The sequence below is a fragment of the Eurypyga helias genome, unplaced genomic scaffold (assembly GCF_000690775.1).
Source record: "Eurypyga helias isolate BGI_N326 unplaced genomic scaffold, ASM69077v1 scaffold12791, whole genome shotgun sequence".
Taxonomy (NCBI): domain Eukaryota; kingdom Metazoa; phylum Chordata; class Aves; order Eurypygiformes; family Eurypygidae; genus Eurypyga; species Eurypyga helias.
In genome coordinates this window covers 49,451-68,551 of record NW_010228980.1, presented here as the reverse complement: position 1 = coordinate 68,551, position 19,101 = coordinate 49,451, and the positions used below count along the sequence as shown (strand labels likewise).

At 41.7% G+C, this 19,101-nt stretch overlaps 1 protein-coding gene across 1 annotated transcript in view; it reads right to left on the bottom strand.

The window, feature by feature from the left end:
- Window positions 1-18,873, bottom strand: part of LOC104516029 (cytoplasmic dynein 1 intermediate chain 1) — a gene marked incomplete at both ends in the record, with an annotated part of 47,775 nt that extends 28,902 nt beyond the window's left edge. The window contains 4 exons of the mRNA XM_010160224.1: window positions 3,560-3,685; window positions 8,610-8,709; window positions 9,878-10,040; window positions 18,784-18,873. Coding sequence (XP_010158526.1) covers window positions 3,560-3,685; window positions 8,610-8,709; window positions 9,878-10,040; window positions 18,784-18,873 — 479 coding nt within the window. The remainder of the gene's footprint in view (window positions 1-3,559; window positions 3,686-8,609; window positions 8,710-9,877; window positions 10,041-18,783) is intronic.
- Between the last annotated feature and the right edge of the window lie 228 nt (window positions 18,874-19,101).

The following is a 19,101-nucleotide window of genomic DNA, read 5'->3' as shown; positions in this document are numbered from 1 at the left end:
AGCATTGAGTGTTCATTCCTTTGGCAAATGATATCACCCTTCCACTTTGATTTTGCTTCTGAGAGAAAATTTTTTTGCTTGCACAGGAAAACAAATGAACAAATTGCCTGATCCCTCACTCTTCCTTGTTTTCCCATTTCTAACCTTGTGGTAAAGAGATGAATGATGAGTTATAGAGGAAAAAATCTGTGGGAGTCCCAACAAAAACACTGTCAGCACATCACTGGGTAAAGTAGAAATATAAAAACCCAAAAGAAGGGCAAAAATAAAAGAAGTAGAAGAAAAGAAATATTCCACATGAGGAGAGAGTAGAAGCCAGTAAGACTGTTTTGTTTAGAAAGGATCTGATAGATCAATTGGCAGTTCACATGAATTAATGGGTAAACAAGTCCACTTTGCTGATAGTAATTTTTCTCTCAATGCATATTAACTAAAATTGAACCCGATATTTGTAGCACAACATACTGTAGAGATAGGAAATTTACTACCACCTACATTGTATTAATGAGCCAACAACCTAATATGACTTTAAATTGGGCAAGACAGTGACAACAGCTAAGATAAACATTGACAGAACATATCATCCCTCACATTTGAGGACTGATATCAAACGTTTTGCTGATTGGAGTTAGGAAAAAACATCATCGCTGGTAGATTTTTGCATCACTGTCTGCCATGGCTGCATGTCTGCCAAGCACCAAAAACACAACAGGCGAAGCCTGTTGTCCTGATGTTATGACAATTTCAATGATCCCATGTAAAATTACAAAAAGTCATAGAAAGAGGTAAAGAAAATCAAGAAATTCCTTGTTAATCATCTTACTTAAATCTGTACAATATACTAGGAAAGACAGAAAAACATTATGGTTCCTAGCTTCAAGATTTTACCAGATGTGCGCAAGAGGTATCTAAAGTTCTACCTGCTGAAGTTCAGCCAGCCCTTTAGCTGTCCAGAGATGTTCCACACATCTATTCCTATTGATGTATCAGAACTCCTGAGGTGGAATTTCTTAGAAGTTCCTCAGAAATGGCTTCATAAACCAATTTATTGCCTTGGCTTCGCAGAAATGGCCTGCATGAGCTCCTCGACAGTGACATCTGAAATTAATTTCTACTTCCTTGTATCTCACTCTGTGAGCTCAAAAATCAAAAGGCAAAAGGTACATTAGTCAGCACCATATCATATTTATTAAGACCACATTTTTATAGGAAGTCTTTGGAAACAAAAATAGAGTTGTATTAGGAAAATACACCCCAAGTCCTGGGTGTTTCCTACATGGGCAACCTAGCTGTAATGATATGGTGCATGGTTATCTCTAGCTGCTGGGCTAGACTGGTACAAGGTCATGTTCTGCAGAAGAAAAATTGGGCTTGTCTCACAGAAGACCTAGAGAAATGACTGAATCAGGACTGAATAAGGGAATGTTTCTCTTGCAAAAGGGTAATATAAATGATATGGGGCTGACTAATAATATAGTTGGTTTCCACTAACAGAATAACATGATGATCTACAGAACCGAATTCCAGACTCTGAGCTAAGATAGGGTGGTTTTTTTCTTATTTTCCATCTGAGTCAGTTAGAGCAAAACCTGTGTTCAAGAGACAAAGTCTCATGCTTTTTGCTTCCCCATTTAAGCTCATGTGGGTATTCCCATCCAATCTGAGATACAGAAGATACTCCACATGTCACAAGCCCCATAATCGTGGTTCAGACATGGTTGCAACTTGTAACGGACTTACAGTGTAAATTATCTGTGCACAGTTTGACCAAGAAAATAAGTATTTTTCATGGACAGATAAACTGATTTCATTTAACTGAAAGATAACGAATCCAGGATGCATGTGAAAACACAGTGCCAGATGTGTCTCTCAATTTACAAGTTTTAAGATTCTAGTTCTAAAAAGGGGGACAACCAACTTAATGGGAGAATTAGACAGAAGCTGAGCCAGGCCAAATCTCTGGCCACCACTTTGTCCTACGTGTGTTTTTCTAATGGAGAGTATAGCCTGTTGCAGTGTTTTATATTTTGTGAGTCATACCTCCTCTGTTTCAGTGTACCTACTTTTATAACTAGATAGAATTTTTAATTAATGGAGCACATTGTTATGTCTGTAGTCAACCTCCCCTTTATGCACTCAGAAGGGCTACCTTGAATCTGGTTATTATTTTGCAAAACCAGTCTAGTTTAAGGATTATTATTCCTGAAAATGCAAGGGACAATCTCTTCAATATTTTCTTTAAAACATTCAGCTGCATGTACATCCCATAAGAATTTGAACATGGGATCTGAGCTAAGTTCTTAAGCAGGTTGAAAGAACACATCACTTTGCCGAATATGATATCCAGAAAAATGCAAGTTCTCATTTCAAAGGTAATACGCACACACACATACACATGCATACATATAAAAATCTGTATGGCATATTTGCTGTGTGGGCCTAGACTGCTTGTGAAGTTGTTTTTCAGTATAGCAAATTAGAAAAACATGCCCAGAATTAAAGGTTACTTAATCGGGTTGAAGCAGTAACTTCAATTCCAGCAACTCCCTCCCACTAAGTTACATCTGATAATGTACCCAAGTCCAAACATAAACTTAGTTCAAAAAGATGTTTGGTCCTTGAATGTAAAATGACACTTAGCTTACACAATTAGCCAGGTAATACATATCCTTCCAAGAGAAGCAATTTTTACCACAGAATAATCTGCATTTTACTAATCTCTGATTGTTAAGATTTACTTGCTGAAACTTTTCCATATGGCTTTTTGAATACCACTGTCCTGTATTTAATTACCATGGAAGGATATTAATGAAGAGGTTGGAAATCTGGCCTAAGCCCTGTTCCACAGTTTGGACAGTTTGATGGAGACAGAGCCGATGAGCAGAGCATTTCTGTCAATATGGGGGCTGTACCAAACTACACACAAAAGCAGCAGCAAAAGAGAAGTAAACATACCCATAGAAATAAAACACCCAGCTATTTTAAAATTTTCCATAAACTTCTAAAATAGTATATTCATAAAGTAGCATTAAGTGAAGTGAAACTCTGGTTTGCTAACCTAAAGGACAGTCAAACAGGAATTGGAGTAGTCGCTGTAATCGAGACTGTTCTTATCAAGCTGTAAGTAAGATGCATGCTCAGAAACGCGAAGCATGCTTCCCAATTTTAAAGGCAAAACATGATATTGAGCAGAACCAAGGCAAGGGTAGGCCGCTTGGAGTGCAGAGGATGCGAGGAAGCAAATGTGGGTGGGAAAGCATATGTTGCTGCCTGGATGAGGAAGTGGTACACCACAGTTACTTCATAAGTGCAGGGGCTTTATAAACTAAATCTCCTAGGGACTGTTTTGAATAGACAAAGAATGACACGCAGCCCTGACAGGCTTTCAGTATTGTTTGAGAAGGCTGGTTGCCTTCTAAAAACACTGGACTGCTGCTTGTACTTTTTCCAAAAAATGCCTATTTTTAACCTCAACCTCTTCATATAAACAGTGGGCAGATGCACCCTGTAGTAAACTCTGTTTTGTCTAGCATGAAATTAATGGCTTCCTCGGTCTTACCTGACAATGGAAAACATATTCCGGTGTGGTTTTCTTGAACTTCATGTTCCATACCAAGGCTACCCCATCAGGTTCATGTGGAGCATCTTCATTATTGTTATAAGATGCAACCATCAACTCGGGATACTAGAAAGAAAACGAAAAAGCAAATGAAATAAAATGGATGATGAAGGACCTATGCAAAATCAGATGGGACAGAAATAATCCGACACAATGTGTGATATCTGGTTTTAATTATATTACACGCCAAGTCCAATCATAGTATTCAGCTTCAATTTGGATTTATGTTTTACTCATCCCTGACATCCTTAAAGCCCCTGTTCCTTGCGCTCTATCATTTATTCTCAGACACCACAAAGGCAATGTTATTTTCTGCAGGTAATTCTCAGAAAAGAAAACTAGCAGGATATTCATAAAGGGAATGCAAAGTGAAGAAGAGAAAAATCTGAAAGCTTGAGTAATTCTAATCCATTTGCTTAACCATTTCTTCAGGGACAAACCCTTGCCTTAATTGATTTTGATAATAAAAACACTTGACTTGTTTTTATTCTGAAATTCACAGTTTTTTCAGCATCCCTGAAAACTGTTCTTTCTTTTTTCATTATGCACTGTTCCTATTCACTGATGCATAGCATCAACTTAAAAGCTCTTCCTGATGATTCAAATAGCAAACAAAACATTTTCTTTTGCAGAAGCTCAATTTTGCAAGATGCTGAGGTCATCTTGTAAAGCACAGAGTGACTTTGAATTCCACTGACTCAGTAAGATTGTTGCAATGAGGACTCTAAAATCAGATCCATATTTGCTTGTACACCCATTATTTGGTGATGTGTAGAAGTAGATATGCAACACACACATATGTATTTGCTCTGTTTATATATATACACATACACACATAATATCATATATGAAAAGTCAGATTTTTACATTGTTAATGACCTTGCAAAATTTTAAAACACCATAAAAAGTAACAATTTGACCACAAAACATCAATTATTCTCTGCCTATACAATAACACCCAGTTTACCACTCTCACGTTTGACACAAGGCATCTCTGGTAGCCTCTGTCTTTCCCTCTTAATAGCCAAACTAGTACAGTGGACCTTATGTCATGTCCAGAGAAAAGCACATGGCTTCCGCAGACCAGCGAGCCAGCAGCCCAAGCTCCACAAGACCCACACCCCCCTCTTGTAAACTAGGAATGCTTTCCCTCAAAATTTCTCAATGATCTCCATAAATCAGTCACTTCTTGTCTTTCCCAGGTAAATTTCCTGCCAAACCATTCACCAGTTTATAGGGGAACAGTGCAGCTGGTAGATGTAAAGGAAGTGGGACAAAGAAACTGCCGATAGTACTATTGGGAGCTGCAAATTTGGTCCACACCAAGCATTTTAAAAATTAAAAAAAACCAAATCACCACCCTTTATATCATTACTATTGGGGTTTGAACCTCTCTGCTCTCAAAATCATTTTGGAAGAAATAATGTGCACAGCTATAACTTTTGCCATCAGCGGCTGTTCTTTCTCACTTTGTGTACGCTTCCATGGATAATACATCATGGAGCTGATGATTGTTCTATTCAAGCTCATCGTTCTAAATGAGCCTGGATCCACGTGTGGGAGAACCAGTAATGACATATGGCCACCACAGCTGCCTCTTTCCCATTTTGGAGCAGCTCTGACTTGGTTGTACCTACATCTCAGCAGACCCTGGATTTTAAGGGCAGTTTAGCACCCAAATCACACGCATGGGATTTAGAGCATGCAGTAGACTGACCACCTCTTCTCCCCGCGGAAGAACTGAGGAAGACCTGAGAGTGGCTTGATCCCACACCTGAGAAACCGCCTCTCCGGACACAGTTGTGCTAGCCTGCCCTCCCACTGCTCTCATCCTACTCTCTCCTGTGACAGAGATTACAACCACTTCTGAACAGCGAGCTCAGCTTCTCTTTTGAACCTCTTCATCCCACGCTGGCCAAAGTCCAAGTAAACAGCATGCACAGGAGGCTCTTGCCAGGGCATCTCATTTTGGCTGACCAGGTTAGGTACCATTCACACGAGCAGCTGAGCCTGCAGTCGTGAAGGGGCAAGTACCTGGGCTGGAAGAAGCAACAAGCCCTTCCACTGGCATGACTGCAGCTAGCTAGGGTGTGTGACCAGGTCTGAAGCACGAGTTAAGATGCACTTTGGAGCTGGTTCATGCTCCTGGAAAGTTTAGCGAGCATGTTCTGGTTGGCAGCACGTCTGTCCATAAATAAACACTGACTCAAATCTTGCTGGTCTATGCGTAGGTTTTGCAATCACAGTTTATGAATCTGACTGGAAATAGAGTTTCAAGTTGACACATACGCTGGGGCCATACCTAACTGGACAACATCATTATGAGGCTTTCTGACTCTTAGAAAAACAGAGCGAAGTGTAGCACCCTAAATCCACGCTGGCCTTGCATACTCGCCGCTTCATTCAATCTACCTCCATTGACAGAATTTCGGTCCTCCCCAGGTGCCCAGCTCTCCTGAGACTGCAACTGAAAAAAACGTGGAAACGGTACTGTGGGAAACAGCATTCAAGGCTGCTGCCTGAGAGTCAAGAGAGGCGCAGCACTATCCCTGAGACTGTGGTTTTCTTGGCTTTAGGTAAGCTAAGTTTCCTCCTCATGGACAGAGCAAGGTGATCCCACTCTGTGTTTACACTTCTGTCTGTTGGGCCTTTCCCTTAGATACTGGATGAAGCATCTAAGCTGTTTTCCCTTTGCTCTGCAAAAGAATCATGGGCTAGTGGCTTAGCTTTAATGGTATGAATGTTCCCACATGTCTGGGACTGTATTTTACATGTGACTGGGAACAGAATAACTTGTTTAATCAATACATCAAGGTCCTTTGTTTGATTAAGCTCCTATTTGCCTCCAGGCTGTTTTGCAGCAACAGTTTTATCACAGAAAATTGAGCAATGTGTTCTGCAGTTCCCATGACTATTCAAGTTATCCTTTAGCGTACTGGACACTGCCATGTCTTGGAGTGTGAGTGAGAAGCAGAGCTAGTGGTTAGGTGAAATATCTCCATCCAGCTCCAGCTCCTGACACGATACACCTCAAAGCAGGCAAGACAGGAGGTAAGTCCCCCCGCCCAAGCTAGCCTGGGACGGTGCACAGAGGTTTCCCCCCCTCCCACACTGCCCCCAACATGGAGAAACCGCTGCAGCGGAGAAGCCCCTGCTGAGGTGCCATGGAGATGAGCGTGAAGAGTTAACGGAGGGGAAGGCAGGAGGGGCCACCCTGGAACAAAGAGGTGGGAAGCAGAACATGCCTGTGAGCCCCAGGGGCTGAGCAATTACATTTGGCAGTGCTCTTCTGAGGCGGCTTTTTTTCTTGCTGCCCTGGGAATACAGTAAGAGCTGCCTGTTAGGAAAATATCAGATAAGAATTCCATGTAATTTCCAGCCCCTGAACAAGTGAACAACCTAAGATAAGTGTTTCCTCAGGCTTATATTTGATTTCTGTGGAAATCCATATGTGCTTAAGGGCCACCCACATCACACCAGTGCATACCTGTTGTTAAACTGGTATTTTGTATGAAAGCAAAGGCATAAATCCTTCATTTCACATGCAGGGTGTAAGCTGCATACTGCAAGAAGCCTCTCTGCAGCTGGCTGTTGTTCATCACACCTGGATGGACAGCCGGACCTGCACAGATTACCAGTGATGCTCTGTGAGACCCCCCAGCTACTCTCCTCCCTGCTGCCTGACACGTATTCCAGGCAGTCAGCTGCCACCTAACCTAAGGAAGTACCTGAAGGGATGGAAGCAGCCCTGCTGGTTTCAAAGGGAAGGAGAGAAGGATGGATGCCAGAGTTGCTGTGCTACTTATCCACTGCCTCTTTCCCAAGTCTTCAACCACCATTTATGTACTTGGCCTTAAACGTGTGCCGTCTCCACACACACCACTTAACACGGTGCAGAAAGAGCAGCTATTTCTAAGATTAGGCTACGCAAAGCTTGTCCTTAGCACTGGGCTGAGATACATCTATAGCAGCTTTGCTACCCACACCAGGCTGCATCAGGGCTCAGACACACCAGGGCATGCCTGAGGCTGGGTTGGGACCAATGAGGCAGTCTGGCTTGCAAACCTATGTCCTCCTGGAGATGTTTCGTTATATCTGTGTTGTGGTCGCTGGAGCAGAATCTCCATGGTTTCCTCCCCAGGGAAACCAGCTGCTTTTCTCCAGGATGGAACCTAGGAAAAGGCTAACAGGCACAAAGCAGAGAGGACAAGGGTGGCTGCAGCAAAACTGGGACCTAATGAATTTGACAGGACCTGTGGTGATGTGTATGTGTGCTAATTCCAGCTCTCCAACTAATTAACCTGGTTTCTGTGCTTTGCTGATGTGGCTGTATTGGTTTTGGGAAGCTTAAGCAGCTCTATCGTCGGTTTTATTTTGCAATATGGCAATGCTTTGTGGTGCACAGAAACTGGATACGTTCCAGGCACACTGCTTTAGCATGCCCCCTGGCCAGCTGCAGCCTCCTCTTCCATCGCCTGAAGAGAGGGCACAGCATCTTTTGAAAGGCCTCTTTTATCTTTTCAAGTTGTTCAGATACTCTCACATTTTGAGTTTTAGTATATTAGAAAAATAAATTTTATTCCTCGCTATTCTTATTTTTTTATATTATTATGTATAACTATTTATTAAATCAATTGCTACATATTTAGTAAATCATTTTTAATTGGTTTAATTTTAAACTTTTTTTCATAAAATTTCCATGCGCTGAAGGAGTGGAAGGGGAAGGAATAGTAAAGACCTTAGTAGGTTTGTTAACCCATAGGTTTAATACAACATGCTGGTTTTGAAGTAACATATACAAATATATGGCAGATGCATTACTGCCCACTACTCCTCCCTACAGAGAAACATGCATTTGGTCATTCAGTGCCCTGCTGTTAGCTAAAAACATAACATCACAGTCTGCAGAACAAAGGGCAAGCTGAGGCTGGCCATAGTTTTTCAGGGAGAAGTTGGAAGGGATATGGAATCTCCCAGCTTCACATCTTACCTGAAGAGACCAATCCATACAGGTGACGACACGATGCTTTGACCAGTGCTCATCATAAAACTGACGGTTAAAGGAAAGGTTGGCTCCTGCTTGAACATCTCTGTGTGAATTCAAAGAAAGTGACACTTTTTGAAGTGCCAGCATTCAGATGCTGTGAAAAGCAATGCAAAAGTTTCTGACTACTACTTCTCAAATCTCTGCCTAGCCTGGGGAAGTCTGCCACCTTGATTTACTTGCTCTCACTGACTGTCTTGCTGATAACAAATCCACACCAAGGAAGAAATTTTACATCTGTTTAACAAAACCGCATTTCTTAATTTCTCACTGCCTTCCTGACTCTTCTGGCTCACCCTGGGTCACCTCTGCCACCTCAGTCTCCCAGGACCAAACCTGGCCTAGGCATTCAGCTCCCCCTTTTCTGAATCTTCACCTCCAAGATATAACCAAATCTCTGTTATTTTTGATTCCTGAAATCCTAAAGTTACAGAACCTCCTCCCGGCGACAGAGATGGCAGATGCCTTCTGGGATCACTAGGATGAGCTGAAGCTCAGTGCTAATCCAACGCTGCCACACTGATGTATTTAGCCAGTTACGGGGGCGATGCTCTAGAGTAGCCTCCAGTAAGTACCTTCAGTGCAACACGGCTACTGGTTTGCCATGAGGCTTCAATGGATACGCAGCTGCTGAAATCTAAATACTTCCTCTTGTGCTAACAAGTTCTGCTTCTTTGACTTCCCTATCAATTGCTGAATGCACAACCTGTCACCTCTTGTCTTAGGCGTTTAGACTGCAAACACTTTGGGAGATGATCATTTTCATCCACACAATGCATTGCACAGTGGGATCCATTACTGAACCAAAGAAGTGGTAGAACATAAACAACAGCGATTTGAACTTGTAAAAAATATCATCATCCAAGCACACTGGAGCATACACATGTACATCTACACCTACATGTGTACACACACATTTACCTATTTCAATTATTAAAGTTTTTTCTTCAGAATTCAAAATTTCATCCCACAAAAATGAAACAAAAAATGAAACCTCCTGCATAACACATCAAAGAAAAAAACCCAAAGCCATAAAGCAAGAAACTATTTTACAAAGTAATTTAGGCTAACAAAGTGACCCAGGCCTTCACAGAGAGGTTTTAATCTTTTTTTAACTATAAAAACATTTGTTTAGTTTTAAAATTAACGTTTCATGGCATCCAAATTCTTTTTATAAAGGTTATTTTACAAAAGCAAACAAACCCCAAACTGACCCATCTTTCTCCTCGACATCTCTGCCACTGTAGTCGAAGAAGATGTCTGAATCTTCAGCCAAAGCTCGCTCAATTACACGTATTGTCCGGTCAAAAAATATCAGGAATTCTTCTGAATGGAGAACTTGCTGTTTTTCTTCTTCTGTCAGTTCTCTAGGAGGAGCTTGGAAAATGAAAAGATGCAGTTAAGAGTATGACATTTCACCCCTTTACCAATGAATCAACATCTTCAGTGGGTTTCCTTTGACATAAAAGCTTACCGTAGCAATGTCAGAACAAAAATCAAAGCTCTACTCTTAAAATCATGACTAAGAATTTTTTTGTATATCTAAACATACTCCTGTATATTCCCAGAATGTAGCATTTACATAGAGGAGATCGTATATCTTACATATTTATTATTCTGAAATGGAAAATACTTAAAATCCCCAAATTAAATAAACTCAGTGTTCCTATTTCAGGAAATGGCTGTGACTGACGTTTAGGCAACACCTAACTTGAAAAAGCAGAACACTTATGTAACAGGGGACCTGTCAGAGGAGCCAAAGATAAAATAATCTCCTTACCTCATACTACAGCTCTTTGTGTTAAAAGTGCTCACCTAATCTCTCACTTTACTTCTTCCCATTTCTCCTTGGCGTCACTGATAAATTCTGCCTTTGCCTTAGAGCTTTTGTGAAGCAATGAAGTAAATAACCAAAGACACTCTCTGAGGCAGCAAAATCAAAAGCAACCAACCAAGCACCAGTTTCTTTAAAGCAGTTTTATTCCTTTAATTCTTTTAATCCTTAGAGCCAGAGCAACAAATGCCACTGAGCCATGGCCAAAACTGCCCTGGGAGGGAGTAGGAGATGTCTCAGGCACTGGTCAGGATAGCCTGGCCCCCATGAGATGAAGTTGCTTTTTACATGTACACAGAGATGCTAAATCTTTACTTCCAAACCAGTATTTCCAGTATGGCCCTTAATTTGAAAAATACTCTCTCTGCAGGATGCACCTATGTCTCCATCAGCTGAATGAGCTGTTGGTAAATTCCAACCCAAATGTGAGCATCAGAGGGAAAGGCAATTGGGATGCTGCTATTGCTACGGTGCAAAGTTCTGTTGTCAGTTACCCTAGCACGGTTATATTGATACTGTAGCAATGCTGTATATTAATTATATATGTATATCAATTACTTGTATTTCAAAAAATGCCGTTAGTATCTTCACAGTTACACCAAACTAACCTTGCAGCTAGCTTAAATTGCCAGCATGTAAAGCTCTGTTGACATCACAGGAATTGTGCTAACAGAATTCTGTTCCAATTTTAGAACTAGATACACAAACAACATATCTTAAACAGATTTATTGCAAAATTACAAAGACTCAGAGCTTAACTGTTGATCCAAGGTCTCCTGCAATGGCTTCACACTACAGATTTGAGAGAGATGTTTACTTGTGAAAACACTTGCAGTCTACCTAGGCCATACTGGGTTAAAACACCAGCAGCCAAAAAAGGTAATTCAGCACAGTGCCTCAGAAAACACCCAGTACACATCAAAGTTTAACTCCCAGCTCTGTCATACATATCTTAATGTTTAATTAAACAATGAGTGACACATTTTAAGGTTGCAGTTTGAAAGTATTTTCCAGTTGCTGTGCCATGCCACACAACTACTTTCAGCTATGAGGGAGATGTAGCCCTTGCTTGTCGTCTGATTTTCCCATGGTTCACACTAGAATCATGAGCTGCAGTGCCCAAGTATGATACCAACACCAGCCCCAGGGGCAAGGATGGATTGAAAGGTGAAACAGCAGGCAGGAGTAGCGACACGGTCAGCATTAATGCAGTACCCCACTCCCCCAGTTTTCCATGTGCTTGCTTTCGGAGTAGTCCCTGTGGTTGGGAGAGGCTGTTATTGCCACATTTAGGTTTGCCTCAACTGGTCAAAGCGTTAGCTCTGAAACACAAAATCTCTGCATTACGCCTGGGCTAAACATAGAGGGTAAGAAAAATGCAAAAAGTGAAGAGGCAATTTGGTCCTCAGGAGACAAAGCGGCTAAGAAGTTAGAAACTTTAGCCTTTGATGATCTCCTATGGCCTTGGCCCTATGCCTCTTACCACCAGGTTAGTGGTCCCTGTGGAGCTCCACACATCCAGAGAATATCTACGTCCCCCTGCACATTCCCCCTGAGTAGCAGAGCAACAATTACCAAGGCAGGAGCACAATTTGCCTCTAAGTGCTTTAGACAGAAGAAATGCATGTGAAAAAAAAGAATGACTAGCAAGAGGTACAGGTTGACCTATTGCAGCATCCACTACTGAATAGTAATTGGCATTAAGGGAACTTGTCTGGCAAGGAGGCCTGTAATGAGGCAATATCCCACTGTCATCACTAAAGCATCACTTTCCGAGAATCAGAGACAAGAAGCATGACAGTGCAGCAAAATGGCATAAAAGGGGAGAAAATAACTGCAAAGGCAACTGGAAAACTCATTTTAAACTGCTCCAAATGGTAAAAATTATTTGCTAAATCAAATCCTCTCTACAGCTTGGAAATTTAAATTATTACTCGGCCATTTGCCAAGTATAACTGGCAAAGAAAATACAACCAAAAATCAATAGAAAGGGAAAAGGCAAAAGTAAACAGGTTGGGAGCTACAGAGTGTTCACAAGCAATGGAGACACACATGATTGCAGTTCTACCTCAGCAAAATCTCCCTTGCAGTTAGCAATGATCTGTGGGAGGCCAGCAGTCTATTAAACCCTCTTCGGCATCAGAAACACCTTGGCTAAAGTTTGTAGGGCATAAATCAGCTTACCTCATTCATCTGACTGACACACCAGATGCCCCCTGGCGATATTAAGCTTCATATTTTAACCTTATTTTCTTCTTTCATTCGGCTGCCTCTGATGTTTTATTTGAGGCAATCTCTTCTTAGAAGAATGTTAACATCATTACTTTTCCCAGTGTAAAACATTGCTGTAACTACTGCAAATACATGAAGCATAGGCAAAAAACCCCAAAACACATAGGCTTATTCTTTCACATACAAAGGTTTTCTAACCATTTATCTTTCAGAGCCACTTCCATTTTCCCTTTGCTCCTTCTCCCTGTCTGTCCATTACCTTGAATAAAATAAAAAGAATCCATGTAATTTTCTGCAATTTTTCTTCCTATCTGGGAGCTTACAGTTACTTTGATCTGAGCTTTCAAGAGACACAGGTTCTCTTCAAGGAAAACTCTCAGAAACATAAGTAACTGATCAAAGTATTTTTTGTTTTGTTTTGTCACAGAGACCTATGTGATGTGACAATATCTTCAGAAATTCCCTGTAAGAACACAGCATTTGTCTTCAAGTATCTGCTCTCCCTGGCATAAAAAACAAACAAACCACATCTAAACTTCCATGTCTAACAAAGCCTAGTGAGATGCTTAGCTTAGCAGTGCTAAAAGTTACGTGCTTATTGCCTGGAGTGCAATGAAAGCTCCTGCAAAGGAAGAGCCATCCTTTGCTCTTGTTCCTACTCGGTAGCTTCGTAATGAACTGTTGTGCTTGTGATCCGCTTCTGCCCAGAGGAGCTGAACCCATCCGTGGCCCCTCAGCTCACCCACGGTGCAGCCACCAAGTTCTGGCTAACAGGTCCACTGGACATCCCATCTATCCACCGACTCACTGAAACATTGGTGGAATTGCATATCCATAAGCAGCACCCTGTCCAGGTGGCTCTGGGGTTATAGTGCCAACAGCATGTATCAAAGAAGCCCTGTACTCACGCTACTGTATAATACTGTACACAATAAAATGGAATTTACATTTAAAATTAAAACACTGTGCAGTTATATATGCACGGAGGACACCGCAGGGGAAGAAAATTGCAAGGTATATCTGTAATGAAAGACACTGTACACTTGCGCATGAACAAAAAGGTCTAGAATATGTAACAAAAATTGAATGTGACATGAAACCAACAGATTTATTCAACACTTGTTTCTGAAAAATAAGAGCATTTTTTAATTTCACATGTGATTTAACATGACCCTCAGAAATACCATATTTCACATCAGGTCTTTTGTCCACAAATTTCCTTGGACAAAACAGAATACAAAATTTGTTATGAAAACATTTCCTTGGATCTTTAGGAACTAAGATAAAAAATGCTGCAGACTTGTTCTTATCTGGCAGAAACAGGTTTGTAGTAAATATAAATAACTCTGATAACAGTGCAGCATCAAATTCACAAATATTTAAATACTAGGATTCAAGTCTTCTCTCAAGGGATCCAAAAAGTTATTTAAACCCACCCCCACCCCCCCAAAAGACCATCATTTAAATAAGTATAATAGAATATAAAAAATATTCTCCTGGAAAAAAAGCAATTGTAAAAACTTGACAAAAAAAAATGAAGTCCATTAAAGGCAAAAAACCAAAAAAAAAGAATAGAAAGAGTAGGTGAATGAAAGAAAGGGTGAACTAATAAAAACAGTAAAGCAGGAAGCAGCCTTGTTAAGAGCCCAGAGATATAACGAGAGACAGAAGGAGATTAGTAAAAGCCTTTTAAGAGCTGTATTATTTCTTTCAGCATGCATTTAAACCCATGTAAACTGTAGATGTGTTGATGGCCAAGGATGGTAGAGAAGTACAGCGTGAGAACGGCAAGGTGAGGAGCTGTTCTGGGCAGCTTTTAGCTTTTGTCTGCCTGTAGCTTGCTATCCTCTTTTTTGCTTCTTCTCACTTTCACATCAGGCTTGATATATGCTGCATCCTGGTTTATATGTGCCATACCATGGTTTGATATATGTCATATCTTGGTTGTGAGTTTAAAATGCAAGCCCCTGCATGGCATAATTGCTGGACATAGAAAGGGAGATTTTAAGGTACATTTAGGGATTTTTTTGGTTCTGGAGTAGCAGAGTCCAGAGCCTTAAATTTGAAGCCAGGCAGGGCTGTTCCCATTGACCGTGCTTCTCCAGGTGCTGTGCGGAGCAGCATCCTTCAGCACACCTTAGCCTGGCTATCAGGATGGGCCAGCACACCTGAGCTAGCTGTGTTGTCAGCAGCAGTGAAACTGTTGCCTTACAGGTTGTTACGAACCTCAGAGATCACAAGGGCAAAGCTGGCAAACTTGCCCTGCTTCTCCGATACTGATGCCTGAGCTGGTGAGAGCTGAACCGTCACCCCAGCCCCGCGCACAGGGCCAGGCCAAGAGGGGGACACAGCATACTCTGAAGCTGCACATCCCTGCCTCCCTCATCACAGCCTTTCAAGCAAGTTTTGGTGGATATATCCATGGCTGCAGATAAATGCAGGTGGAGGCCCACTTTCAAGACCCAGCTCATCCCGCTGTTCATGTGGTTTCCACTGACACAAAGAGGTGCCTTGGGTGGAGCTCCAGAGCTCCCTGGTGGTGGAAAGCCCCAACCCACTGGATGCCACAGTCTGGGACCAGTCTCTTGTTTATGCGGTCAGGAGAGGCTGGGAATAGGCAGAGCCCTGTCCAGTTCACCAATAGGTATCCCCCACCTGGCTCTTCCAAGGATGGCAGGGACACCTGAGACAAGTGTGACAACAGGCAGCTCTGTGGAAGAAATACAGGGGGCTCCCAAAGCTTCATATTCTTCGAATGGTCAATAAGCCAGGTCTTATCTCCCACCCTAGAAACACTTAGGGGGGGCTCAAGCCTTCTCTGCCCTTAGCACCTCCATGGCACTGAAGTGCCTCAAGGCGTTGTGCCAGGCAGGCTGTCCTATTGCAGGTGCATTGTGTGCCTTACGGTGATGCTGAGACAGGTCCAGAACTAGGGTCAGACCCTGCTAACAACCATGACTGCTGAATAACCCCACCAAACCCCACAGATCAACTCTGGGGTGTGCAGGGGGAAGATGAGGAAATTAAGCATGCAATAAATGTCTGTAAAATTAAATCGGGCTACCTATAAACCACACAGAATAAAAAAATCACATTTCCTCTTAAAAAAAAGTTATAAAAATAGAGCACTCCTGTCCTGTTGGCTTGGGGAGAGGGAGACCGAAAAGACTGGATCTTAGCTTTATTTTTCATCCGGACCTATTTTTGAGTTATATTCATGAAAAAAATTGTCTGCCTTTCTCTCCAATGGCTTTTTTTCTTACACTCCTGTAACTCAAAAAAGGCCATGCTGATTTTTTTTAATCTGTTAAAAAAATGTGCTCCCTGAGCTGAAACCAAATTTCAGCCCAGAGCAAATTTTTACGGCTGGGTTATAAATCCCTGAAAAACAGGATTCATAATGGAAGTGCTGACACAGCCTTAACTACTATATAGCAGTGTGAATGGCGCCACTATAATATCTATTAGAGATTCTTTAAAAAGTTTGCAAAATATTGTCTTGCCTTGCAGAGAAAGAGAAGCCAGAGTAATTAATGCCAACATAAACATGCTTTTAACCCATTATGTGCTAATTTGCAGAAAAGCTATTAATTCTGAGTAGGCACACAGAGTGCAGCACCGACAGGAAATGTTCTTCTAAACTCCTGTTTGACTTGTAACATGGTTTTAATCACTTCCATGAAACACAAATGATGGCTTCCAACACTGAATGTTGCTCAGAACATGAGAAGGGTGATTACAACAGAGAGGAAAACAGAATTTTGTTGGCGAAAAGCGCTAAAGCCAACGGGGAGAGAATGACACCAAATGCTAAAAAATGGGACTGGGTTCCCTGTCATTTTGGGGATGACTGCTTCATTTGATTCACAGCATTTAATGCCAGTCATCAGCACACACTATTTTATCCGTCACAACATGTACTGCAGGTCAAGTTCACTTTCTATCAGGCAATGAGAGTATGTTCTTCTTTCTTGAACCCAGTCAAGTGTTAGCACCTCACAAAGCCGGTTCTGCTAAAACAAGCTGTGCCTTGCTTTTACAGCCTGCAGTTTGTGTGTCTGAGACTCTGCTAAACCAGCCCGGTTGATCTACTGTCTCTGAGGGGACTGCGAGGCAAGAAGGGGAGCACTGCTCCGAGACTAACACACAACAAAGAAAAGATTTTGGTGGTGGCGCTTGGTCAGCAAAGTACGTAAAAGGCTAACTTGAAAGCCCACAGAAAAGTGAAATAAATCAGTTCAGGAATGTATTTAGGGTTTTTTTTTTTTTTCTCCTCATGCAGTAGTTTGTGCTCCAGGTTACTTTTACGTGGAAATAAATAAGGGTGGGATCACCTTAAGCTGAATAGCAGAGGGACATGCAGCAACTCAGGACAGTATGTAAGTGCAGTGACAGCAGTTTTTATGGCTTCCTGTTGTCATTAGTAAAAGAGATACTGTGTTAGGTCCAGTGTTAGCCCGTATGCAAGTTCACCCTACAGTTTTGGAGGAAGAACAATTTTTAGGAAAAAGTTTTTCTATGTTGCCATGTTTCTTGCTCATGTTTTCAGTTCTGCCTTTGCAGACTCCTTTGTCACTCCTGTTCCTGCTGCCACTGCTGCTCCCAGTGCTCCCCTCCACCCATGGCAGAGGTGGCTGGGGACCATGGGAGAAGCAGAAGGATGAGGAGTGGGAGGAATGAGTTCCCTGCTTTGTGTTTCTACAAGGACCTAATGAGCAATGGACACTGCAGGATTTATGGCATGGGTGGTTTCTATGGTGCTCTTGAGAGGGAAGAAAGATCATTTTATAATCAAAACAGCATTGTTGGTATTGCAATTCACTTCAGTGTGTGAGGATAGCAAATGTAGGCACTATACAACAGGCTCAGGTATTTTGGACACTGATGTAAATCATGCCAGGGTCCCCTGGATGAGAAAGGAGCATCCACTGCTGCATTCATAGTTAATGAATTCAGAGGCTTTTCTGTAAAGCAAGTCCATACTTTTCCCCTAGTGACATTACCTTGTGAAAAACAAAGCCAAGGTCACAGAATCATCCTGATAGTGACTTAGGCCTTACCTGAGGAAGTCAGTTACCTTTCAAGAGGGTAAACAGTGTTGTGAACAGTCCTGGCAATACAGAGCTAAGAAATGCTGGAGAAGAAACTTGTTTCCTCTCATACTGGAGCTGCTGATATTTCAGCTCTTTTCCCCACACTCCACATGGGGGTGAGCACTGATCACTCCAAGTGACACACCAGAATAGCTAATACTCTAGTAAATTCCCAGATGAGGAAGACCAAATTTCATGTATCTCTTTCAACTACAAAGGCTAGAACAGGTCCAAGAGAAGCAAACGTGTGACACCTAACATATCTAGTGTGTCCAGTGCTGACATGCACAACTTGGGCAAGTGTCTCTTGTCTGCACCAGAAAGAAGGAGTAACCTGAATTTTTGTCTCTGGTAACCCTGGAGAGTGTCTCAGTCCAGAGGAATGGACAGAAGGGATGGACCTGCCTGGCTTCAGTTTTGACCTTAAGTTCCCTTGGAGCAGCTTCCACAAAAAGTTTTTATTTTGAAAGTCAACATTTTCCAGTGAAATGGTTTTTTGCTGGAAGATTCTTGACCACCTCTAGGTTTAAGTCTGCCACTCTCATGCAGGCAGACAATTATGGGCTCTAAGTACCTTTTAAGACCAACCAACTTTATGGAGCTGCTGGAATGCCTGGCATTCACATTTTAAATCACGTAAGCAGGCTATTTGAGCCAGAGGACAAGTAAGCACCAGTCCTGGAATCCAAGAATCTCTACATTGTTCCCAAATTATAAGGACATGTACCTTCTTTTAAACAGCCAAAGTCTTGTGCCTTTCTCAAGCTTCTCAGACCTACCAGCTGGGTAGCTGGGATACAATTTTCTGCTTGTATGCCACTCATATGATTTTGAATCATTAAAACTGGCAACTGTTTCAATTTTGCCATGTTCTCAATAATGGAAACTACCTATGAGAATAACTACTTGCAGGATTTGGTCCTTCAAAGTTGTAACAAAATCCTTTTCATTTTTTAAGTACCTTCTTTCACTTCCTGCTTCTGGTCTTGATTTTCTGTCTCCAAGTCATCCTGTGCTTTTGGTTCCACCATCTCTTCATCATCTTCATCCTCTAAAAAAAAAAAAAAAAAAAAGTTAAAGATTTGTGATATTCTCCTCTTTAAGGGGGACAGAAATAGTGTATCATTTTTACAATTATAAACTGGTAGTAAACACAGGTAAAGCAAAGTGCACAGTAAATCAGAACCTCTACATTTATACTCAGAGTGACACTCTCAGACACCTCCCCCCGGACTGCAAGATAATCTGCTAACACTGGGCACCTGTCACTTCTGCTCCC